Source organism: Oncorhynchus kisutch, linkage group LG2 (assembly GCF_002021735.2).
Source record: "Oncorhynchus kisutch isolate 150728-3 linkage group LG2, Okis_V2, whole genome shotgun sequence".
Taxonomy (NCBI): domain Eukaryota; kingdom Metazoa; phylum Chordata; class Actinopteri; order Salmoniformes; family Salmonidae; genus Oncorhynchus; species Oncorhynchus kisutch.
In genome coordinates, this window is record NC_034175.2 from 6955339 (window position 1) to 6981683 (window position 26345).

Sequence of the window (26345 nt, forward strand, 5' to 3'; positions counted from 1 at the left end):
AATCTGCCTGTCACTCATGACACCATGCTTTATGGTTCTGAGCTTGAGGAGACCGTCACCATGGAGGGCTGGCCACTGTGAGTCGCTTCCTTTCCTAGTCACCTTTCCTGTATGCCCACTAATCTGAAAGGATACAACTGAGTAAAGCAGTATTGTCAAATAAGTCCACTAGAAAGAGAATTTTAATCAAATGAAACAAAGTCACTTCTGCTTCAACAAATGTCATGTGGAGTTAAACCCCATTGACCGAAATTTGAACTGTAGTAGTATCTGACATTTACTACTCCTATCAAAGCATTATTGCTTGAGAGACCGTAGTATTTCATGAATGTTGGCACAGCTAGGATCATGGAGGAAAATCACTAATGAAAGACCACTCCAGTGTATACATGAGCCAGGTGGCTGAACACGCAAATGGCTTGGAAGGATGAAATTAAAATAGTTATTGGAACCACACAAATGTCAGTGAAATGATACCTTGCTTGATGAAATGCCTCTAGTTAATGAAATGACAGATGGGAGAGCAGAAGGGAGGGTGGTGTCATTGGCTCATGAATTGGTGGGCATTATAGGCAGATTAATAGGCAGGCAGATCATAATATTCTTAATATTTTAATCTGCACATTTGATGGTGTTGTCATATGATGTATCCACCCTTACTGTTTCTGATTTTAAGAGTCCAGTTGATATCTGGTGAGACTTGATATGTCACAGATATAATACCCTTGAACTATTCCATAACTATTCTAGAGCTTGTAGATCAGTACACACTTCAAACCTGTCTTTCCTGTGGACTGGTCTCAGAGGGGTTCTTAGTTCTAACTTTTCCATCCAACATGATTCAACCTGGACTGCCAAGGAGGGCAGGATTTCATTTTGTCACCAGGTGTTCCTGAAACTTTTGGCTGCATCTGTTTTTTCTATATTCAACAGAAAATATAGATGGGATCCTCCAGAACTTTTGCCTCCCAGTGCTTTAGAGAAATCTAGTGAACATTGTAGTTTAAATCTGCCCCTCAGGTCCAGGTGATAGCACTACTGAATTAGCAGGAAGAAGCCTTGTCTGACCCGCTTAGCTCCATCAGCTCCACAGCAGTAGCTCAGTGAGACAAGAAGTGTCTCTAGAAACAGGAGAGCGAATGAGGAGGACAGACGGAGTGTAGCGGTAAGCAGGGGCTCTCCAGTATATGAACCACATCCCTCAATGCAGAACATGTCTGGGATGTTTCCACTCGTCATACAATGCGTCAAGGATGAATAATGTTATTCTGCAGCATGTTAAGCAGCTTGCAGTTTCCATGGCGATTGAGTGGCCCCTAGCTGGCCCTCCCCTGGCTGTGTGCCCGGACGCCTCTGCTGTGGGACAGTTCATACGTTCTACCAACTACTGGATATAATGCTTGACGGGGCAGAATCATGGTGCTTCAGCAGCCTGTTGAGGAATAGATAAGCATTCAGTTACTGTGGGCTTAAAGATGCAAACATGATTGATTGAGGTCTTAGTTCAAGACTTTCAGAGGTTTTATGAATGAATAGCACAAAGCCATGAGCTGCATCATGATCATGTTGAAATTTACATGAAAAAAATAAAAGGTCAAACTAATTGGGTAGGGTGGCAGGTAGCCTATTGGTTAGAGCACTGGGCCAGTAACCGAAAAGTCATTGGTTTGAATACTTAAGCCAACATGACTGAAAAATATGTTGATGTGCCCTTGCTCAAGACTTTCAGAGGTTTTATGAATGCATAGCACAAAGCCATACGCTACATCATGATCATGTTGTGATTACAGCTCAACTTCCAAGAAGATGTTTACATAAAAACAAAAAGGTTCCAACTAATTCGGTAGGTCGGCAGGTAGTTTAGCGGTTAGAGCGTTGCGCCAATAAGGTTGTTGGTTCGAATACACATGGTGAAAAATCTGTCGATGTGTGCGAGGTATGCCCACTAATTTGCTCCAGGGGCGCAGTACTACTATGGCTGACTGTAAGCATGTCACTGCATATTTCTGGTGTGTGACAAACATTTTTTTATTTTTATGAAAGTTGCATGTTCTATCTTATTTGCTACAAAAACTATTGAAAACCGAGTTGATAAACAGAAAAACAACAACAATTTAAGTGCCCTGTTTGGGACTTTTGACAGCCATCATGTTGCACCAAAGGCATTCGCTAAATGCGTTCTTTTGTGTAGTGTAGTCGAATTCCATTGGTGTACGGCGTACGAGAGCAGACAGCCAATCCGCTCAAGCCTTGTTAACATGTTGGAACAATAACACAACTTGTTTCTTCAAGAGATAACGGCTTCAGTTTTCGGTGAGTTGTTATTTTGTAATTATCTAACTTAATTCCTGGAATGTGACTTCAGCCAGGACAACATTTCAGGGACTGATTTCTGTTTTCGCGGAGTCTCAACGGGGGGAGACATCCAACGTTTACATCGAAACTGCAGCCGCCATTACACCACAGAAGAAGTGAATGCCACCCTTCTTCGTCGTTTTTACGAAGCACATAAAATATCTTCAGAGCGACTACTGGCAGACAGTGGTGGATTAGTTTAGCTAACCAGACAACTGACTTATATTGATAACGCTCAAGCAGTTTTAATGTGATATTAATCGTGGTAATGTAGCTAAACGTTGCTTGAATTGTTTGTTTGCGGAAATGCTAGCTAGCAACTAGCTAACTGGCTGTCAATCAATACAGAATAGGCTAACGTTATTTATATTCCCACAAACCTGCATCAACTAACTATAGTAACGTTAGTTGGCTAAATTAAACCAAATATAAACTTGCCAGTGCCACCAGTGAGTGAGCCACCATATAAAATAGCAAACAGCTAAATTGCTGACCTCTGGGATTTGGAGTCTGGATCACTTTAGGCATTAATTTGGCGCCATTCACTAATTTGCACTGTAATGGCCCAAGTTAGTGTGAACGTATTGCAATGTGTCAGTACACAATTCCACTAAAATGTATTGGCTGTTTGTCGTATTGTGTTGCATGTTATTCTCTGTAGTTCTGTTGGGGAAACTATAAAGCTGTATAAAGTAGCCTACAATCATGACCTAATCATATACCGTTGTGGAATAGATTATTATTGCTAGAAGATACTCTACCATTACACTTACACATCTGCACTGGGGTCAGAACGCAATAATGATATAATTAAGACACTGGAGCCAGCACGAGATATGGGTCGGAAAACGTACATCTATGCAGGGATGGGACATGCTACTGTACTCCAAATTTTACCTTTATCCACACGGCTCCACCGAGAAGATGGAAATTCTTCTAGTTTTCCCAGAAAAGTCATTTTCGTGCTCATGCTAGATAGCAGTAGTCACAGCAGCCATTATGGAATGGCATGTCCACTGGAATGACAATGCTATTCCAAATTGGCTGCGGTGGCTACTGCTAGCTAGCATGAGGACGAAAAGTCCTCATAACCTAAAAGGTAGAGAATAGAGACCCTCTTTGGAAAACAAACATTGCTTTTTTTGTTTTTACAGATTTTTTGTTACATACATTCTCTACCTTTTAGGAGCACCAGCGTGGACAAAATTACAATTACCTACTGCCATTTTGTCTGAAAGTTCAAATCTGTCTGACCAAATCCCAGGAACATGAAGATGCTAATTTCCATCAGTAGAGGGCAATGTTTACAACATGATTTAAATCAAATCTTTTTACATCGTTCCCATTTTAAATGAGGATTTGCCAGCATTTATACATGGGGTAATACAACACATTCTCAATCGGTCTCCAAATAAAGATGATGCTATTTAGATGCATCAGCTCTGTGTGTATGGTGGGGTGGATATGCTACATTTAGGTTATGTTAATCCTTGTGTAGCCTTAACATTCTGTATACTCCCCTTGACCTAAGGGTAAAAAATGACCTGCCTTCACTAAGCCCCTAAAATAAAGCAGCTTAATTGAATTTTAAACCCTATCTATTTTGCACAAAGAAACAACCTGTCATTCATTACAAACTTTGAATATATGGGTTTTCCTTCTTCACAATCAGTGGACACCAACCATGTTATTTTGCTGCTCTTTGACAAAAATGTCTCTTTCAGCTTGGGGGATTTCTTCATCTAAAGATGATGCATCATGCTCTGGGTTGTATTCTTCCCTATCTTCTTCTTCAGATACCTCCTCCTCTTCTAAATCATTGTTCTCTTATTCTTCCTGGACATCTGAAAAAATCAGATCTGCGCCCTGTTGGGCACTGAAACATGCACTCATGTTTAGTTCAATCAGTAGCACATAATCTCAATTTCTCATTGCATCTTGGTGGTTTTTGTGGTGTGTAAAGGATTGTATAACTGCCGGGTCAGAAATAACCCTAAAGACAATATTTGTACCCTGGTGGTGTACAGCTTTCATGGAAATATGAACAACATTTTTTCTGATGTTGGGGTCGCTAGGAAAAGTCATCAAATTTCAAGTTGAAAAAATATAATTTAGGGGATTTTCTCTGCTGTTAAACACAGTGACTGGTCATTTTTTTACCCTTAAGACATCACAATGGTTAATAACATTAATAACATTAGCCTATAGCCATTAGTTAGGCTATAGGCTAATAATTGAGTTCACGTGTTGCTTGCAGACATAAAACAGAACACCCAACCTGAATTGAATATGATCAGTAATGCACTGTTTTGGTCTAGATCTCCTCTCTCTCCCTGTTGCAGGTATGGCGATGGATAGTGCCTCTGTGTACATGTGCTTCCCCTGTTACCAAGAGTTTGACACACTGGAGGAGGTTCTGGCCCACCAGCTGACCTGCACCACAGAGAACGTGGGGAGTGGGGCCCCCACCCCCGTCTCCATCCCCTTCCTACAGACTCAGGTAATAGTGGAAGCTTCAAACCCCATGGACATTTTAAACTAAATAGGCTAGGTCTAGAACATTGATAAACAATAACTTTTTATTAAACCTTTCTAATCTTTTCCACATCTAGGCTAAATGCTTCTGGATAAAAGCATCTGTTAAATGGCATATATTATTATATTACAATTTATTAATGCAATAGTGTGTACATTTCATAGTGTCGCCTTTATTGTGCTCAAGGCCTCCCATGTGAATTGGAGAGCCTTGTGAGGCTGAAGCATAATTCCAAGTCCACACGCGCAGAGCCGTGATAGTCAGGCGGTCCGTCTATGGGGGAGGCACAACCCGACCGCGCTCCTTCAAAATTCCCAACCAACGAGGCTCCAGTTTGTATGTGGTGACGGTTGAAAAATAGCTTGAGCCTCGCTGAGAATTCAAAAATGAAAGCCTACGGTCCAACACTCTAGAACACTGCTGTGCAGATGCGTACATGTTTTGGACTCTGATAAGCTCTGTAGCCTACAAAACTGCACTGCATTCTACCAAGTACAAAATGAATTAGATCCTCTGTTAAGACATACATAACCAGGAATTTTCAGTTCACTTGTTTGTTGAGTCATAATAGGAAATTAGATGACCAGCACCTCATTTATTTTTAGAGGATAAAAATAGACAACACAATATTCACTCATAGAAATAAAATAAGATGACGGATCACATTTCTTTCTACATCAAATATTGAGTTATAATATTCCAATGTACAGATACTTTTTCTGTTACTATGTAACAGGGAATAACACTGTCCTTGTTCCGCTGTATCGCTACCTCGTAATGACAGCTACAGTATGCTCGGAGGTTTGAAACAGTGAGCCGTCGACCGTGAGTGACGTTTGCCAGCGTCGCTCTCCGAAACGTGTCCCCAGCCTCCCATGGTGATGGTCTCGTCAAGCTCAGAACCATAAAGCGTGGTGTCATGAGTGACAGGCAGATTGCATCTTGAGTTGCCAGTGGGGAGAGAAAAGGAGCGTGAAAGATGAATCAGTCAGCTCCACCCCTCCTCCTGATGGATGGCTCACAAACGAATCTGCTGTGGAAACATTCTATAAAACCTAAGTGCCTTATGGCATTCTGGCCCCTGCTCTGCCGTCAGCTGCCTGATTACTACCATTCAGACTTCATTAGCTAGATTATCATCATTTCTGTGTAACATTAAAGGCGACATTGCTATAAAACGGGGTGTTTACATTTCAAATTAATGTAGGCTGCTATTATACCAAACCTTTTTTAACTTGACTTGTTCAGATCCAGAGAACTGTAATTACATGGAAGAGGCCTAGTAGGAAATTAGAAGCTTTGCTTTTTAGCATTAAAAAGGAAGATGGAAAATGAACACCGTGGTAGAACCACTTTGTAATATGTATGTATTTAATGACATTCCTATTACCCATCTTGCTTACCAAGAGGGACAGATTAAGTGTTATTAAAAAGAAACTTCAGCAAAGTGGAGTGCTCCCTCAGTTACTTCAATTACATGTTGACCCATGTGTAATATTTTAGTGTACTTCCTGAGTTGAAGTCCAGTTCTGGAATCGTTAATTAAATCAATTCATTATGGTACAGGCCTCTATACACACTAGCAAGTTTCACTGACCAAACAGGCCTATGGGCCCTGGTCAAAAGTTGAGAACTATAAGGAATAGGATGCTATTTGGGATGTAGACACAGTTTCCTGTCTCAAGTCCTTCTAGGAGACAGTGACTCAACCACCAGCGTCACATTGAAAATGCTCTCTCATCAAGAACATATGAATACACACATACATGACACTATTTCAAGAGCTCCGGACGGTCCACAGTAATCGCTTTTGCCACGTTGGATAAGAACGGTGTCAGCGGCAGTTCAAGCTACATAGTCTGGTTTTATAACTCAGCTCCTTTACTGAGCTAAAACGCTGAGTTGTGAGTACTTACTCTGAAACTAAATAAATCAGACCTGACTGAAATGTCTTGTAATGGTGATTTAGTTAGTTTGCGGCATCAAAACGAGCAACCAAAAATGATTTACTAAGACTATGGAGATTTAACTACACTGCTCAAAAAAATAAAGGGAACACTAAAATAACACATCCTAGATCTGAATGAATGAAATATTCTTATTAAATACTTTTTTCTTTACATAGTTGAATGTGCTGACAACAAAATCCAGACCTCAATGGGTTGATAAATTTGATCATTTTTGTGTGATTTTGGAGTCACACTCAAAATTAAAGTGGAAAACCACACTACAGGCTGATCCAACTTTGATGTAATGTCCTTAAAACAAGTCAAAATGAGGCTCAGTAGGGTGTGTGGCCTCCACGTGCCTGTATGACCTCCCTACAACGCCTGGGCATGCTTCTGATGAGGTGGCGGATGGTCTCCTGAGGGATCTCCTCCCAGACCTGGACTAAAGCATCCGCCAACTCCTGGACAGTCTGTGGTGCAACGTGGCGTTGGTGGATGGAGCGAGACATGATGTCCCAGATGTGCTCAATTGGATTCAGGTCTGGGGAACCGGCGGGCCAGTCCATAGCATCAATGCCTTCCTCTTGCAGGAACTGCTGACACACTCCAGCCACATGAGGTCTAGCATTGTCTTGCATTAGGAGGAACCCAGGGCCAACCGCACCAGCATATGGTCTCACAAGGGGTCTGAGGATCTCATCTCGGTACCTAATGGCAGTCAGGCTACCTCTGGCGAGCACATTGAGGGCTGTGCGGCCCCCCCAAAGAAATGCCACCCCACACCATGACTGACCCACCGCCAAACCGGTCATGCTGGAGGATGTTGCAGGCAGCAGAACGTTCTCCACGGCATCTCCAGACTCTGTCACATGTGCTCAGTGTGAACCTGCTTTCATCTGTGAAGAGCACAGGGCGCCAGTGGCGAATTTGCCAATCTTGGTGTTCTCTGGCAAATGCCAAACGTCCTGCACGGTGTTGGGCTGTAAGCCCAACCCCCACATGTGGACGCCGGGCCCTCATACCACCCTCGTGGAGTCTGTTACTGACCATTTGAGCAGACACATGCACATTTGTGGCCTGCTGGAGGTCATTTTGCAGGGCTCTGGCAGTGCTCCTCCTTGCACAAAGGCGGAGGTAGCGGTCCTGCTGCTGGGTTGTTGCCCTCCTATGGCCTCCTCCACGTCTCCTGATGTACTGGCCTGTCCTGGTAGCGCCTCCATGCCCTGGACACTACGCTGACAGACACAGCAAACCTTCTTGCCACATCTCGCATTGATGTGCCATCCTGGATGAAGCTGCAGTACCTGAGCCACTTGTGTGGGTTGTAGACTCCGTCTCATGCTACCACTAGAGTGAAAGCACCGCCAGCATTCAAAAGTGACCAAAACATCAGCCAGGAAGCATAGGAACTGAGAAGTGGTCTGTGGTCCCCACCTGCAGAACCACTCCTTTATTGGGGGTGTCTTGCTAAATGCCTATAATTTCCACCTGTTGTCTATTGCATTTGCACAACAGCATGTGAAATTTATTGTCGATCAGTGTTGCTTCCTAAGTGGACAGTTTGATTTCACAGAAATGTGATTGACTTGGAGTTACATTGTGTTGTTTAAGTGTTCCCTTTATTTTTTTGAGCAGTGTATATCCATAATAGCAATCTGTTTCTACATACGATACTAAATGTTTCTGCATTCCTCAATTCTAACAATGACGCCAACAAATTACCAAAAGTAGAAACAAGCTGGTAGTACTCAGTCTAGGCTACTAATAACAGAATGCGCCACAGTGGTGCCTCTGCTTGAATGAAGACACTCCTGAAGGAACACATCATTAACCTCGACCTTGATGGTTCTTATCATCCTAATGGATCAACGAGCAGTTCTCAAACGCCATGGACTGGCCCTCTGAACTCAACTGATAGGCCTGTGGTATTTATCATCGCCCTGCCCCTCAGTCCTTACCCCCCCCCCCCCCCCCTCCCTCCCTGGCTCTGTTGATCTAAAGACTGCTCTGTCTGCTCTCATTGATCCCTCTGTCCTCTGAATACTCTTACTATATTCCTCTTGTCATCCCTCATCTGCCTGACAAAAACACTGTTCCTGTTTCAATTGTCTATGGACAACAAATATTGTCACATACACCACGTAGGTGCAGTGTAATGTGTTCTTTTACAGGGTCAGCCATAGTAGTACGGCACCCATGGAGCAAATGAGGTGTTTCACCTTGTCGGCTCGGGTATTCAAACCAGCGACCTTTGTTACTGTCCCAACCATATAACTGCTAGGCTACCTGCTGACCTGTGATGGTATTGCTATCCAGTACTGCCATGGAAACCTCCATTGTTAGGCGGAGTTCTTTCAATTTGACACCAAAACATATTGATGTTTTCATTCACTCATTATTGTCCAGACTGGTCTACTTGTGTTTTGTCTTCTTTTCTCACATTCTCTTTTTCTCTCTCTCCAGCAGCAGATATATACCCAGCCCATTGCTCCATCGCCTGCCCCTCAGACCAAGGCCAGTGTCTCCTCTTTGCTGCCCAGCTCTGGTGCACCAGGTCTGGCCATGGCTAGCCCAAATAAGCCTTCCTCAGGAGATCAGCCCAAGATCCTGTACCAGTGTGGAGACTGTGACGCCCTGTTCCACTCCCTGATCCTCTGGCAGCAGCACCGCAAACATGGCCAGTGTCTGCAGACCAAGTCAGGACCCACCCAACCAGGACCAGAAGAGACAGGCTCTGGATCTGGATCAGAACTGGCCCCAGAGGGAGAGGGGAAGCACAATCAGGCTGAAGTGGAAGTGGAGGTGGACCTGGGTCCAGATGAACCGAATGAACCAAACTCTACGGATGACCAAGAAGGAGGAGGGGGAATAGGAAGAGGAAGGAGTCAGGAGAGGGCACAACAAACCCAGCAGGAGCAGGATGTAGTGATGTCTCAGCTGTCAGCAGAGAAAGAGGAGGATGGGATGAGTGCAGAGGACATATCAGCCACCCTGGATCACATGTATCTGCCAAACGCCACCAACAGAGGGCAGGAAGGAGGCGAGGAAGAGCCAGAAACGGAGAGCATAGGGGAATCCACTGGATCTAAAGCCTCTGAGATCCAGGCTCAGGCAGCTCATTCATCTACAGAGGTCCAATCTGCAGCAGACAGCCAGTCCAACCCTGACCCCGCTCCCTCCCAGGACCCCCCAGACCCTGCTCCCTCCCAGGACCCCCCAGACCCCGTTTCCTCCCAGGACCTCCCAGCCGATAACCCTGAGCCGACGTCCTACTTCTACAGGATAAAGGCAGCCAAGAAGCTCAAGCCCCCGTCCAGCCTGCTGTGTGTGGACTGTGGCTCCAGCTTCGGCATGGTGTCTGAGCTGGTCACCCACCGCAAGTCCCAGCATGGCCTCAAGGAAGCCCTGCACCACTGCACCGTGTGTGGGGAGAGCTTCCTCAACACCACCCTCTTCCTCTACCACCGCAAGCAGCACAAGGAGAAAGGCAAGGAGGGGGTCACACAAACCCAGGCCCAGGGAGGACAGATGCAGGATGCAGATTACCAGGATTACAAAATAGTAACACTGCAGCAAGAGGTGGTGGAAGAGATGTTGGAAGAGTCTAAAGAGGAGACAGCGGGGGTGGCGGATTCCCAGAACAATGGAACTGAGGAGCAGAACCAGAATGAAACCTCCTCTACTTCCACTGTCTCTACCTGTGCTCCGGTTCAGGTGCCCAAGGTGGTCCAGAGTTTCCTGTGTGCCCAGTGTGGAGCCAGCTTCAGTAAAGAGCCAGAGCTCAGTGCCCACCGTAGGGACAAGCACGGCCTGAACGAGCCCCTCCACCACTGTTCCCAGTGTGGCCAGAGCTTCATGAACACCACCCAGTACCTTTACCACCGACGCCAGCACCGTGGGGAACCAGGGACTGGGGCAGGAGCAGCCACACCCCCCCAGGGAAGCCCCCGCGCCCCCAAGAGGATGTTGTCCCCACCTGCCGCCTCGTCCAGTGCTGCGTCAGGCTCGCCAGCGAAAATACCTGCTATCAGGATACGCAGCATCAACGATCTCAATGGTAGGTTCGACCCAGTGGTAGCTGGGTTCAACATAGTGGGAAGACTTAACTCTGCTGTAAAAAATAGAATAATAACTGATTCTAATCCAAACAGAATATTGCTAAGTTTCACTATTGTTTAAGGTTATTTTGACGGACCGTCAATAGTTTCTGACCATGCTCTCTCCTCATTGGGCAGAGAACAAAGACCAGGGTAAAGAGGTGAATCCAGTCATCCTTAAGGAAGAGCAGGAGAAGACTGTAGTGGGGGAACAACTGGACACCAACCTCCCTCCTCCAGCCAAGCTGATGCAGGACTGGTCCCGCACCCCTCTCCCCCACGTCTGCCCCCACTGTGGCCAGACCTTCACACGCAGGGGGTTCCTCCGCGCTCACGTCTTCAGCCACACCGGAGAGAAGCTCTTCACCTGCAAGGTACTGCTAGACTGGACATGTGTTCTATTGAAAATGCTGTGAAATATTGATGTTAATGACTGAAACTAGTTGTGTATCAACAAGTATCAGGAGTTAGTTAGGAATAGCTTCCTATTATATACTTAATATTTATTTTTCTGTTTAATCTATGTGACGAAATCTTAGTGCTCTTGTGCTATGTGAAATAGCTATGTTGTACTGGGCGTCTGTCAATCAAATACATCTTCGTTCTTCTTCTTGGTTAATTCAGGTGTGTCAGAAGTCGTTTGCGTCCTCTCCCAACCTGCTGCGCCACAGCCTGACCCACATGGGCACCAAACCTTTCCCCTGCTCCGTGTGTGGCAAGCGCTTCTCCCAGCCGGGCGCCCTGAAGAGGCACGGCCTCACCCACAGCCAGCCCAAATCCCGCCGCCGCAGGTCCCGATGGAAGGTCAGACATGGGGGGTCACTGCACCCTATAGTACACTATTCCCTATAGTGCACTACTTTTGACCAAGGCCCGTTGGGCTCTGGTCCCCATCGGGCTCTGGTCCCCATCGGGCTCTGGTCCCCATCGGGCTCTGGTCCCCATCGGGCTCTGGTCCCCATCGGGCTCTGGTCCCCATCGGGCTCTGGTCCCCATCGGGCTCTGGTCAAAGTAGTTTTTAATATATAGGGAATGCAGAGCCATTTGGGACACAGCCCTGGATTACCTGATTGTTTTTTAGAATGTCTTACAATGAGAACATCTCTGAACACACCACAGACAAGTCCTGGAGAGCCACAGCGTGAACAAGGTTTTGTTCCAGCCCAATCGGATGTGTTGCTGCTGGGCTAGAACAAATATCTGTACACACTGAGGCTCTTAAAGATCAGAGAAATTCAGGAATGCTATTTGTCTCTACGTTAACATTGAGACAGGCTGTTAGTTGTTTCCCCTGATGTTGTGCTGTGTCAATGACATCCCTGCAGAAGAGGACACCAGAGGGGGAGGATGGAGAAAGCCAGCTGTTCGCCTGTCCTAACTGCACTGCTCGCTTCCAGACTGACCAACAGCTGCAGGAGCACAGGTACGGACGTGACTGGGCTGTGACTCAATTAAATGTACAGGTTGAAATCAACCCCAAAGGCCTGTTTTGCTGAACTAGATTAGACAAGGAACACAGGTGATGCATTTCAATGTGTAAGTTACCTTGATTGAACCCTCCATGTTTTACAGGGAGAAACAAACACACCACGGTACTGTATTTACAGTGACAGTAGAGCATAAGACTGGACTGAGAACAGGAGATGTGCTACACATAGCCCAAACACAGGCCGGACCCTGTTCCTACAAAGTGAGGGGATTTAATCCGAGTTGTTAACAGAGATGCCTCCGTGCCCTTGAGCCCTCGCCAGCGATGATTGACAGGCGGGCGGCGGTAAATTAAGATGATAACGATAAGGGGTAGGATGACAAGGCGATGGAGACAGACCGGCTGAGGAACTAGAGCTGGGGGATGCGGGGAGGGAGGAGGTGAGGCAGGAGAAATGATCCGGGGATCAATAGGAGGGCGTGATCAGAGAGTGAATGGAACGTTACCCTTGAACTGTATGTCAATGTGTAGTTGGGGCGAAGCAGGAAGTCCCAGTGTCTCTGCAGGGTACAGTCCGTATCCCTACACAACCTCTCATTAGCGAACACTGGGGGGTGTGGAGAAATGACCTGGACTGAAGCTTTAATTCTCAGGGTCATCTTGGCCTAAAATATTGATTCTTATTGTCAGCCCTGTGCAAAGGGATGATGGACCACACCGTTTATATAGGGCTATAAGTGGTCCACAGCGCACACACTATGTTTACCATCTAATATTAAACGATGGGGTTAAGTACTTTACAAATCCATTATCATCAGTCATGAATTATACGTAGAACACAATGTATTTTTCAGTGATTCATAATCATTATTTCTTTATCTGGCCTGATGCCCACACTGACCATCTAGGACAGTGTGACAAACATTATCGTTACCAAGGACATTAACTCAGCTGCTTGTAATGCATTGGCTAGTGGCGAGCACAAAAACACCTGCTAGCCAGGGTTGATTAGTGGAATCTGAGGGTTTTAATGCTGGGCTAGAATAAAACCATGACACTGCAGGACTGTAGTTAAGAGTTGAATACCTCCACTGCTGAAGAAATGTGTTTAGGTGAACTCTTCCACCACCACAGTGTTTCCCAGCCCTGGTCCTCCAGTACCCCCAACAGTACACGTTGTTATTGTAACCCTGGACAAACGCACCTGATTCAACTTGTCAGCTAATCATCAAGCCCTCAATGAGTTGAATGAGGTGTGTTTGTCAAGGGCTACAACGAAGCTGTGTACTGTTGGGGGTACTGGAGGACCAGGGCGGGGAAACACTGTGCTAGTGATCAAACACAACACTGATCCAGCCAGTTATATACATCCCAGTGGTTCTCCTCCCTCTCCTTCCCCAGGGCTATATCCTGCCATTATGGAATGGATAAACATAGGCTCTCATATCTCATCACACACTGAAACCACCTGTTTATCTGCAGCCATTGTATTATATGACACACCTAATGACTCCGTATTGAACCTTAAAAGGCTTAACAACATGGTTAAGCACACATGTCTGGATGTAATCCTAATACTGTGACACTAAGGTGATAGCCAGCATGTGGTTGTGTGTGTTATTCCTCCTCTGGATGAGGATTACAGTGGGCCATTGAAGTGTGGCTTACATGCATCTACAAATGACACACTGCAGTGTTATGTGCAGCAGCTCACTGGTACTAATATTGTTGATGATGGTGGTGCTCCTTTTGTCCCTTTTCCTCACAGCTTTAATTCTTTCTCAGCTTCCAAGAAAAATATATTGCTCATTGCAGTACTGTATTATAGCCCTCGTTTTTTATAGCTTTGTGTTTATCCCTCTCTCTTTTCATTTTCTGCTCTGAAAAACCACAAAACATTTTTGTAATTTATTCAGAAGTGTATTATTAATATTAGTTGTTGTTTACACTTCTTTCCCTTTTCTCTTCCCTTCATTGTGTTCTGTCCATCAGACTGCTCCACACCAGCCACCCGTTCCCCTGCTCTGTCTGTGGAGAGGCCTTCAAACGCAGGAAGGAGCTGGACCTGCACTCCCTCATTCACCAAGGTAGCTCCTCCCCTCTCCTCTCAGCTGCCCTCCTCTCTGTGTGTCTGATAAGCACTGGACGAGACCGAGACCAGTGCCCGTATCCAAGCTTCTCAGAGTAGAAGTGCTGATCTAGGATCAGTTTAGCCTTTTAGATCATAATGAATTAGATTATAAGGACAGTGGTGATTATATAGTGTGGCTGTGAATTAGTGAAGCTGTTCATAATGGAGCTCATTTCCATGTTAAGTATGCAAAAGTAATCCATGCGCCTTAGTAATAATTAGGGGTACAATTGTTCACCAAACTTATGGTTCGGTAGGTATTGCATTTTTGTGGTCACGATTCGGTTTCTGTTCAGGGGGAAAATGGACGGATTGTTATGTTGGCCCTCAAGTTTCCACTCAGATGTTGCGTTTGTAACCATGTGGAAGGTGGGTATTTACCAGATGTGAAGTCGTAAATACCAGTTGGATGCACTCATGTGATTTGAACTCGTTGAGAAAAAAGGATTGGTTAATGACCAACAAGCTGTGTCAACCATAAACTAAAAGTAGAGCTATCACGCTTGTAAACAAATTATAGTTAAAAAACCACACTAATAGATTGCTTTTTATAAATAATGTTTTGTTGTTGGATTTAGCTGCCGAAAATGCTGTTATAGAGGTAATTTCCTTAGTAGGTGACGTCAGAGGTCACCATGTGGGAGAAGTGGATTCTCAGGATGATAGACCAGTTTCCCAATAGTAATTACTCCGTTCAAGTGGATTATTCCCAGTTGTATGTGGTAAATTCCCACTTGGTTATGAACTGCCTCCTTCAGTGTCCAATGTGTGTTTGAAGCGTGGTACATCTCCCACTCCGGGGTAATGTGATGTCACTATAAGCTCAATACAGGGGCTTATAGTGAACAATTGAAGTTTGGTGAACAATTGACCAATTCATTGAGAACTTCAGCTTTGGTTTGTCTATATAGAGCGGGTACAACCTGTTTGCTGAAATGGGTACAAGTGGGAAGTTCGTACCTGGCTCGCACTTTCACGAGGAGTAAATACCCACTATTCTAAACCACCGGGAATGGATGCATACCCACAGCTATAAACCAAAGATGGTAAAAAATATAAACATAGCCTATCTATCGCTCTTGTAATTTATTTGGCTCGTTCAGAATCCGCTGCCAAGGGCTACTTGAATGCAGAGGGAAGACGATGTTGTGTAGTTTCTTTGCGTTTCCATCTTACTCTGGTATACTGGGGCTCACTGATGTTGCCGTAAATGTGTTAACATATTTGAAGTGTTGTTAGCTACATAGGCTATTCTTGTTGCGCGTGGTGACTTAGTGTTACCGTTTTATCCACAACTCTATCCATCACCCCTGTAATCTACTGGGGATTTCAAAGATGGAGGATCCTCCAATTCTGGTCTATCGAATCGGCCCCACCAATAATGGGTCGCGGCAACGTAGCTGCAGCTGACCTCATCGGTGCGGTCGGCGTCAGAAATGATCGCATCTCAGAGAGAGATGTGATTGGTTGGAATTGATTCATTGATTATTAGTTAATGCTCTATTGATGGAGAGGTTCCTTATTAAATGTTTCAACGGAGGGCTCCTCAGGGGGGACTGGTGAACGCTCCAGCTGGGAGGGAGGATTCTGCTGGGTTGGCGTTGCCATGGTAACTGTAGACGCCGGTGGCGAAGATGGGGAAATATCAAAGCTCAGCGTCTTCTCTCATCTTCTTTTTCTCCTTTAGCTACACAGAAACAGACAGAGGGCCTCCAGACTGCCAACAGTAGTGCATGTGTCTGTCTATAAATAAGTTACCTTAAGCCACATACTGTAGCATATACTGAGTGATGACAATACAGAATACCCTGTGACCCAGTGTGTGTTTTGGTGGGTAGGGACAGGAGGGGCCTGTGACCAGGGCATGTGACTGTCTAAATACCCACTCAATCTATACATCCCTGTCCTTTCCATGTTTAGTGTATTTCAACTGATTTCATGTTTTTATTGTATTTTTATTTAACCTTTTATTTAACGAGGAAAGTCCGATAAGAATTCTTATTTACAATAACGGCCTAGGAACAGTGGGTTAACTGCCTACGACAGATTTTTACCTTGTCAGCTTGGGGATTCGATCGAGCAACTTTTCTGTTACCGGCCCAAAGCTCTAACTACTAGGCTACCTGCCACCCCATGTACAATCTCGGACACTGTTTGGACTGTGACAAACACTAATTTATTAAGTAATTAACTCAATCTGCCCACCTCATCTCCCCAGATAAGGAGCCAGTGTTGTGCCCCCACTGTTCCTCCCAGTTCTTGAACCAGTCAGTGTTGGACATCCATCTGCAGCGCTGTACCAGCTCAGAGGAGGACAAGACTGTGGGCCGTGGCCGGGGACAGGGACGGGGACGCTCCATGGGACAGGTACACTGGCCGCCTACTCTATACTAGTTATTCCTTATATTTATATATATATATATATATACAGTGGGGCAAAAAAGTATTTAGTAAGCCACCAATTGTGCAAGTTCTCCCACTTAAAAAGATGAGATAGGCCTGTAATTCTCATCATAGGTACACTTCAACTATAACAGACAAAATGAGAAGAAAAAAATCCAGAAAAATCACATTGTAGGATTTTTAATGAATTTATTTGCAAATTATGGTGGAAAATAAGTATTTGGTCAATAACAAAAGTTTATCTCAATACTTTGTTATATACCCTTTGTTGGCAATGACAGAGGTTAAACGTTTTCTGTAAGTCTTCACAATGTTTTCACACACTGTTGCTGGTATTTTGGCCCATTCCTCCATGCAGATCTCCTCTAGAGCAGTGATGTTTTGGGGCTGTTGCTGGGCAACACGGACTTTCAACTCCATCCAAAGATTTTCTATGAGATTGAGATCTGGAGACTGGCTAGGCCACTCCAGGACCTTGAAATGCTTCTTACAAAGCCACTCCTTCGTTGCCCAGGTGGTGTGTTTGGGATCATTGTCATGCTGAAAGACCAAGCCACGTTTCATCTTCAATGCCCTTGCTGATGGAAGGAGGTTTTCACTCAAAATCTCACGAAACATGGCCCCATTCATTCTTTCCTTTACACGGATCAGTCGTCCTGGTCCCTTTGCAGAAAAACAGCCCCAAAGCATGATGTTTCCACCCCCATGCTTCACAGTAGGTATGGTGTTCTTTGGATGCAACTCAGCATTCTTTGTCCTCCAAACACGACGAGTTGAGTTTTTACCAAAAAGTTATATTTTGGTTTTATCTGACCATATGACATTCTCCCAATCTTCTTCTGGATCATCCAAATGCTCTCTAGTAAACTTCAGACGGGCCTGGACATGTACTGGCTTAAGCAGGGGGACACGTCTGGCACTGCAGGATTTGAGTCCCTGGCGGCGTAGTGTGTTACTGATGGTAGGCTTTGTTACTTTGGTCCCAGCTCTCTGCAGGTCATTCACTAGGTCCCCTCGTGTGGTTCTGGGCTCGTGTGGTTCTGTGGTTCTTGTGATCATTTTGACCCCACAGGGTGAGCTCTTGCTTGGAGCCCCAGATCGAGGGAGATTATCAGTGGTCTTGTATGTCTTCCATTTCCTAATAATTGCTCCCACAGTTGATTTCTTCAAACCAAGCTGCTTACCTATTGCAGATTCAGTCTTCCCAGCCTGGTGCAGGTCTACAATTTTGTTTCTGGTGTCCTTTGACAGCTCTTTGGTCTTGGCCATAGTGGAGTTTGGAGTGTGACTGTTTGAGGTTGTGGACAGGTGTCTTTTATACTGATAACAAGTTCAAACAGGTGCCATTAATACAGGTAATGAGTGGAGGACAGAGGAGCCTCTTAAAGAAGAAGTTACAGGTCTGTCAGAGCCAGACATCTTGCTTGTTTGTAGGTGACCAAATACTTATTTTCCACCATAATTTGCAAATAAATTCATTAAAAATCCTACAATGTGATTTTCTGGATTTTTTTTCTCATTTTGTCTGTCATAGTTGAAGTGTACCTATGATGAAAATTACAGGTTTCTCATCTTTAAGTGGGAGAACTTGCACAATTGGTGGCTGACTAAATACTTTTTTGCCCCACTGTATGTGTGTGTATATATATATATATATATATATATATATATATATATATATATATATATATATATATATATATATATATATATATATATATATATATATATATATATATATATATATATATATATATTACTGTAATAGTATGATACCTTATATACAAATCAAATTGTATTAGTCACATGTGCCGAATACAACAGGTGAAATGCTTGTTTACGACACCCCTAAAACCCGACAGTGCAGTTTCATAAAATACGGAGAAGAATAAGAGATAAAATTAACAAGTAATTAAAGAGAAGCAGTAAAAAATAGCAATATATACAGGGGGGGGTGCCGGTACAGAGTCAATGTGCTTGGGCACCGGTTAGATGAGGTAGTATGTACATGTAGGTAGAGTTAATTAATGTGACTGCATAGATGACAACAGAGTGTCAGTGGTGTGGAGGGGGGGGGGGGGGTGGGGGGGGCAGGTAATGTGAATAGTCTGGGTAGCCATTTGACTATATTTTTAGGAATCTTATGGCTTGGGGGTAGATACTGTTTAGTAGCCTCTTGGACCTAGACTTGGCTCTCCGGTACCGCTTGCCGTGTGGTAGCAGAGAGAACAGTCTATGACTAGGGTGGCTGGAGTCTTTGACAATTTTCAGGGCCTTACTCTGACACCGCCTGGTATATAGTGGTCCTGGATGGCAGGAAGCTTGGCCCCAGTGATGTACTGGGCTGTTCGCACTAGTTGCCATACCAGGCAGTGTTCCAACCCGTCAGAATGCTCTCGATGGTGCAGCTGTAGAACCCTTTGAGGATCTCAGGACCAATGCCAAATCTTTTCAGTCTCCTGATGGGGAATAGGTTTTGTCGTGCCCTCTTCACTACTGTCTTGGTGTGCTTGGACCATGTTAGTTTGTTGGTGATGTGGACACGAAGGAACTTGAAGCTCTCAACGTGCTCCACTGCAGCCCCGTCGATGAGAATGGGTGCGTGCTCGATCCTCTTTTTCCCGTTGTCCACAATCATCTCCTTTGTCTTGATCATGTTGAGGGAGATGATGTTGTCCTGGCACCACACGGCCAGGTTCTGACCTCCCCTATAGGCTATCTTATTGTTGTCGGTGATCAGGCCTACCACTGTTGTCATCGGCAAATTGAATGATGGTGTTGGAGTCGTGCTTGGCCGTGCAGTCATGAGTGAACAGGGAGTACAGGAGGGTGCTGAGCACACACCCCTGAGGGTCCCCTGTGTTGAGGATCAGCATGGCGGATGTGTTGTTACCTACCCTTACCACCTGGGGGCGGCCCGTCAGGAAGTCCATGATTCAGTTGCAGAGGGAGGTGTTTAGTCCCAGGGGCCTTAGCTTATTGATGAGCTTTGATGGCACTATGGTGCTGAATGCTGAGCTGTAGTCAATGAATAGCATTCTCACATAGGTGTTCCTTTTGTCCAGGTGGGAAAGGGCAGTGTGGAGTGTAATAGAGACTGCATCATCTGTGGATCTGTTTGGGAGGTATGCAAATTGGAGTGGGTCTAGGGTTTCTGGGATGATGTTGTTGATGTGAGCCATGACCAGCCTTTCAAAGCACTTCATGGCTACAGATGTGAGTGCTATGTGTCAGTAGTCATTTAGGCAGGTTGCCTTAGTGTTCTTGTGCACAGGCACGATGGTGGTCTGCTTTAAACATGTTGGTATTACAGATTCGGACAAGGAGAGGTTGAAAATGTCAGTAAAGACACTTGCCAGTTGGTCAGCGCATGCTCGCAGTACATGTCCTGGTAATCCGTCTGGCCCTGCGGCCATGTGAATGTTGACCTGTCTAAAGGTCTTACATCTGCTGTGGAGAGCGTGATCACAGTCTTCCGATACAGCTGGTGCTCTCATGCATGTTTCAGTGTTATTTGCCTCGAGGTAAGCATAGAAGTAGTTTAACTCATCCGGTAGGCTCGTGTCACTGGGCAGCTCTCGGTTGTGCTTCCCTTTTGTAGTCTAATGGTTTGCAGTCCCTGCCACATCCAACGAACGTCAGAGCCGGTGTAGTACGACTCCATCTTAGTCCTGTATTGACACTTTGCCTGTTTGATGGTTCGTCAGAGGGTAGAATACCTGTAATAGTAGAATACCTTATATAATATATACACACACACTACCGTTCAAAAATGTGGGGTCACTTAGAAATGGCCTTGTTTTTGAAAGAAAAGCACATTTTTGGTCCATTAAAATAACATCAAATTGATCAGAAGTACAGTGTACAGTAGGCATTGTTGATGTTGTAAATTACTATTGTAGCTGTGCAATGGCATACCCTTGTTTTGTTAATTTAGCAGATAATACGTTCTTATTTCCAAGCCCTTATCACATTATGTAATATAACAGAATAAAATAACAGAATAGTGCAAAGTGATTTGCATCTCCTGTCTGGGACAGTTATTCTCAGTGATCATTTGAAATGTGGGTACATTTTTCAAGGATACAAACCAAAATCTGTCTTCTTTTTGATATACAGACGTTGGATAAGTGTATTATGCCTGTTCCTTGGAATTTTCTAAATTGATTAACAATACTACATTGAACACTGCATGGGGATGAGTTAGTTCCAGGACATCTGTTTGGTGAGGAGGCCTAGACTTAATGATTCTGATGAAAATACACTCTTTCTTTATCAGACTAATGTTTTTGAATATTTTCAGAGTGAAACCTGTCTATGGTTAAGGTAATAGCCTAGACCCTAGGCTAACAAATTCTAAATGTCACTAGCTTAGCTGTAGTCAATGAACAGCGTTCTCACATAGGTGTTCCTTTTGTCCAGGTGGGAAAGGGCAGTGTGGAGTGTAATTGAGATTGTGTCATCTGTGGATTTGTTGGGGCGGTATGCGAATTGGAGTGGGTCTAGGGTATCCCGGGGGATGCTGTTGATGTGAGCCATGACTAGCCTTTCAAAGCACTTCATGGCTACCGACGTGAGTGCTACTGGTCAGGTTACCTTCGCTTTCTTGGGCACAGGGACTATGGTTGTCTGCTTGAAACATGTAGTTTAGTCTATTTTCCACCAGACACTGGGATATTCATTTATCTTTCAGCAAGACAGTAACCTAAAACACAAGGCCATATCTGCTCTGGAGTTGCTTACCAAGAAGTGAATATTCCTGAGTGGCTGAGTTAGTTTTGACTTAAATCTGCTTGAAAATCTATGGCAAGACCTGAAAATGGTTGTCTGGCAATGATCAACAACCAATTTGACAGAGTTTGAATAATTTAGAAAATAATAATGAGCCAATGTTGCACAATCCAAGTGTGGAAAGGTCTTAGAGACTTACCCAGAAAGACTCAACGCTGTAATCGCTGCCAAAGGTGAATATGTGAAGGCACTATATAGACATAGATACTGTAATAGTAGGATCTTACTCTACACTAGTTATACCTTATAAACATAGATACTGTAATAGTAGGATCTTACTCTACACTAGTTATACCTTATAAACATAGATACTGTAATAGTAGGATCTTACTCCACTAGTTATACCTTATAGACATAGATACTGTAATAGTAGGATCTTACTCTACACTAGTTATACCTTATAAACATAGATACTGTAATAGTAGGATCTTACTCTACACTAGTTATACCTTATAAACATAGATACTGTAATAGTAGGATCTTACTCTACACTAGTTATACCTTATAGATGTGTCCCTCTCTGCTCATCCAGGTGGAGTGTGATATGTGTGGTCATTGCTGTATGACCCAGGAGGGTCTGGACCTCCATCGACTGTCCCATACGGGTCAGACCCCCCTGCGCTGCCCCCTGTCCCCCTGCAGACGGCGCTTCGCCTCCAGCTCTGCCCTCGGGGAGCATATTGTGGCCCACTGCCAGGGGACTATGGGGAAGGGCCGTGGCTCCAAGAGGTTCCACTGCCAGATCTGTGGGAAGGACTTTGCATACACCTCCACCTTCAACGTCCACATGAGGATCCACACCGATGAGAGGCCCTTTGAGGTAAAGGGGTGGGGAGGTGGAGATGATTGATTGTGTGTGTGTGTGCGTTGTGGGTTATCTAATGCGCACAACTGACGTTCGTTATGGTGTGTCTTGTTCTGAAGTGATTTAAAACACAGTCTACTACAAGGGATCAATTAGATTGTCCATTTTTTTATTCAGAAGCGGAAGAGGCCGTCTGGACAAGACTTTGGTTGTGATTCTGCCTGTGGTTACTTTTATTATTGTTTCATTCACTTCTCACTTCCCCCCTGCTGCTCCCCAATGGACATTCACCCTGCCACACCCCCCAATGGACATTCACCCTGCCCCACCCCCCAATGGACATTCACCCTGCCCCACCCCCCAATGGACATTCACCCTGCCCCACCCCCCAATGGACATTCACCCTGCCCCACCCCCCAATGGACATTCACCCTGCCCCACCCCCCAATGGACATTCACCCTGCCCCACCCCCCAATGGACATTCACCCTGCCCCACCCCCCCAATGGACATTCACCCTGCCCCACCCCCCCAATGGACATTCACCCTGCCCCACCCCCCCAATGGACATTCACCCTGCCCCACCCCCCCAATGGACATTCACCCTGCCCCACCCCCCAATGGACATTCACCCTGCCCCACCCCCCCAATGGACATTCACCCTGCCCCACCCCCCAATGGACATTCACCCTGCCCCACCCCCCCAATGGACATTCACCCTGCCCCACCCCCCCAATGGACATTCACCCTGCCCCACCCCCCCAATGGACATTCACCCTGCCCCACCCCCCCAATGGACATTCACCCTGCCCCACCCCCCCAATGGACATTCACCCTGCCCCACCCCCCCAATGGACATTCACCCTGCCCCACCCCCCCAATGGACATTCACCCTGCCCCACCCCCCCAATGGACATTCACCCTGCCCCACCCCCCCAATGGACATTCACCCTGCCCCACCCCCCAATGGACATTCACCCTGCCCCACCCTCCAATGGACATTCACCCTGCCCCACCCTCCAATGGACATTCACCCTGCCCCACCCCCCAATGGACATTCACCCTGCCCCACCCTCCAATGGACATTCACCCTGCCCCACCCTCCAATGGACATTCACCCTGCCCCACCCCCCCAATGGACATTCACCCTGCCCCACCCCCCCAATGGACATTCACCCTGCCCCACCCCCCCAATGGACATTCACCCTGCCCCACCCCCCCAATGGACATTCACCCTGCCCCACCCTCCCAATGGACATTCACCCTGCCCCACCCTCCAATGGACATTCACCCTGCCCCACCCCCCAATGGACATTCACCCTGCCCCACCCCCCAATGGACATTCACCCTGCCCCACCCTCCAATGGAAATGGATCATTGTTACAGTTGTAAATATGTTATTGTTTTATTCACTTCTCTTTTTGACCTGCACCATTGGAGCTCGAAGCTTAACAATGTCACTGTACCCTGCAAATGACATCTGCGACCCTGTGCATGTGACTAATAAACAAATCTAATCATCTCATCTAAAAAATACAAGCTGTGGTTGTGGTCACCCCAGTGTATTATGCATGCTGGTGTCCTCCCTCCCTCTCTACACTTCCTATGATTAATGAGTTGGGCTGAGTTAGAGCCTACCATCTCCCCTCTGTGTTACTATTCTGGGACCCAGCTCCATTGGGCAGTGTCCTAAACTCAGGACCAACCAGCCTCTGCTCACTGTGGCACAATGTGTGGCAGAACAGCCCCAGGCTTCTATAGTTCAATAAAAAATGCAGTCAAAGCTGTAAAGGTATTGGTGAGAATGTCCCTGCCGATTCCCTCTGGTTCTACTAATGGTAGGCGTTGTCTCTGTGGTCATTCAGTATTGCAGACAGGCAGGTAACACTGCTGTGTGGAAAAAGATGAATGTCCTGCAGTAGTAGTGCAGCTCTGTTCTGTCAGCTTCTTTTTTTTTCTGTTCGGTCCCCTGTGTCCTCCTTTCTGTTCTTTATCTCTACCTACCATTGTCCTCTGCCCTCCCTGGATCTCTCTCGCGCTCTCTCTCTCTCTCTCTCTCTCTGTTTTTCTACCCCTCCTATTCTTCTGCCTCTTCAGCCAGAAGTGCTGTGTCTACAAATTTGGAGAAGTGTTTCAGAAAATATGTTTTCATAACTTTTCAAGATATGAATTTTAATGTTCGCTCTTCTCTTGTCCTTGTTCTCTCGTTATGTTTTCCAATCCTACCCATCCTTCTCCCCTCCACTCTTCTTTCACCTCTCTCCTCTTCAACTTCTCCTCCCTCTTTCTTTCTGTTCACTCTCTGCCTCTCCTCTCTCTCGCCTCTTCCCCTTTCTGCACTCTTTCCCCCTCTGTCTCTCTCCTCCTCTTCTCTGCTCTGTCTCTCCACCCCCCACGTCCCCTCCTCCTCCTCTCTCAGTGTTCTACATGTGGGAAGCGTTTCCGCCAGCTGCCCCACCTCAAGGACCATGAGCGTATCCACAGCGGCCTGCGGCCCTTCTGCTGCTGGGTGTGTGGTAAAGCCTTCAGTGTGGCCGGCCGTCTTACTGAGCACGCCCGCATCCACAGCGGAGAGACGCCCTACACCTGCCACCGCTGCCCCTCAGCCTTCCGCTCACGCTCCAACCTCGACAAACACATCCGTCTCCACGATGACGGAATGGATGGAACCACGGCCAACGACGTAGAGGCTGAAGGGGCGAGGGTGCTCTTGTCTACAGGGACGGGATTGGGTGGCGAGGGGGAGTCGGCGGTGCAGACCATTCTGCTCGTCCAGACGGATGGAACCACAGAGGGGGTGATGGTGCCGGCCGTGCCCGTCTCAGAGCACTCCTCTGGGGCTATGTTTTCTGGGCAGGCTGGGTCCTCCCAGGTGGTGTTCTTGGGTGGTCAGGCCATCTCTGTCCCCTCCCTGTCAGCCATCATGGAGGGACATGAGATCCCCTCGGTCACTGTGGTAGAGGGACAGGATGTACCACACACCATAGAGTTCATCCTAGAGGAGACCATCTCATAGAGGGGACTGTAGAGGGAAGAAAGGAGAGAGTTTGTTATAGAATGTATTAGAGACAGACTGAAAGAGGGTAGGATTTTCAGTTAGTGTTGAGTTAAATCAAGAGGTATAGTTTTTGCTGTTTCCTCAGTGCCGGGACTATTCTTGTTAAATGGTCCGAAATATTGTTTAATCGACTTAAATGATCTACGCATCTACATATGAATTGATTTTGGCAGAGTTTAATGAAGGATCGAATATGTGGCCCTTAAGCTTTGAGAGGTGCTTGAAAGAGCAGAATTGATTTTAAATGTTGAAATCGTGCAGTGAAGCAAACAGCAGTTGTATGGTAAAGCATTTATCCTGTTTACAATGAGAAGTTGATTGTAAAAGTATTCCCAGAGTGTGTACCGTTAATATTATTTAGAGTGAGTTTTATCAGGGTTGGACTTGAGTCGCCCATAAAATGTCCTCTGTTTTCTTTTTAATAAAATGCTTCAGCTTTCACCATTTCTCCAACGCTTCTATCATTTTATAAGGAGGATTACACGTGGTCCTCACCATGAAATATCTCACACATCAGATAGGATGGCCTTTATGGGCCCCACTGTAATCTCACACATCAGATAGGATGGCTTTTATGGGCCCCACTGTCATCTCACACATCAGATAGGATGGCTTTTATGGGCCCCACTGTCATCTCACACATCAGATAGGATGGCCTTTATGGGCCCCACTGTAATCTCACACATCAGATAGGATGGCTTTTATGGGCCCCACTGTCATCTCACACATCAGATAGGATGGCTTTTATGGGACCCTCAGGAGGGCAGCAATATGAGATATCCCCATACAAGT

General features: G+C 45.8%; 1 protein-coding gene across 3 annotated transcripts; it reads left to right on the top strand.

The window, feature by feature from the left end:
* The first annotated feature begins 1982 nt into the window (after positions 1-1982).
* Positions 1983-25994, top strand: LOC109878888 (zinc finger protein 658B). 3 transcript variants are annotated; one of them, XM_031786382.1, is made up of 10 exons: positions 1983-2313; positions 4674-4855; positions 9304-10897; positions 11076-11311; positions 11562-11741; positions 12263-12360; positions 14359-14453; positions 16716-16864; positions 22224-22511; positions 24915-25994. In XM_031786382.1, exons 2-10 carry the CDS (start codon positions 4700-4702, stop codon positions 25509-25511), a joined length of 3393 nt encoding a protein of 1130 aa, XP_031642242.1. In that variant the 5' UTR covers positions 1983-2313; positions 4674-4699; the 3' UTR covers positions 25512-25994. The 3 variants fall into 3 exon arrangements, with proteins under 3 accessions (XP_031642242.1, XP_031642245.1, XP_031642238.1); XM_031786385.1 differs by having other exon boundaries at positions 4698-4855; positions 9307-10897; XM_031786378.1 differs by having other exon boundaries at positions 1984-2313; positions 4698-4855.
* The last annotated feature ends 351 nt before the right edge of the window (positions 25995-26345 follow it).

Bases quoted from the DNA above. Each gene is read 5' to 3' on its own strand.
- LOC109878888 (XM_031786382.1), top strand. From the start codon at position 4,700: ATGGCGATGGATAGTGCCTCTGTGTACATGTGCTTCCCCTGTTACCAA. The intron at 11,742-12,262 runs GTCAGACATGGG...ACATCCCTGCAG, and splicing joins GCCGCAGGTCCCGATGGAAG to AAGAGGACACCAGAGGGGGA. The intron at 14,454-16,715 runs GTAGCTCCTCCC...TCATCTCCCCAG, and splicing joins GCACTCCCTCATTCACCAAG to ATAAGGAGCCAGTGTTGTGC.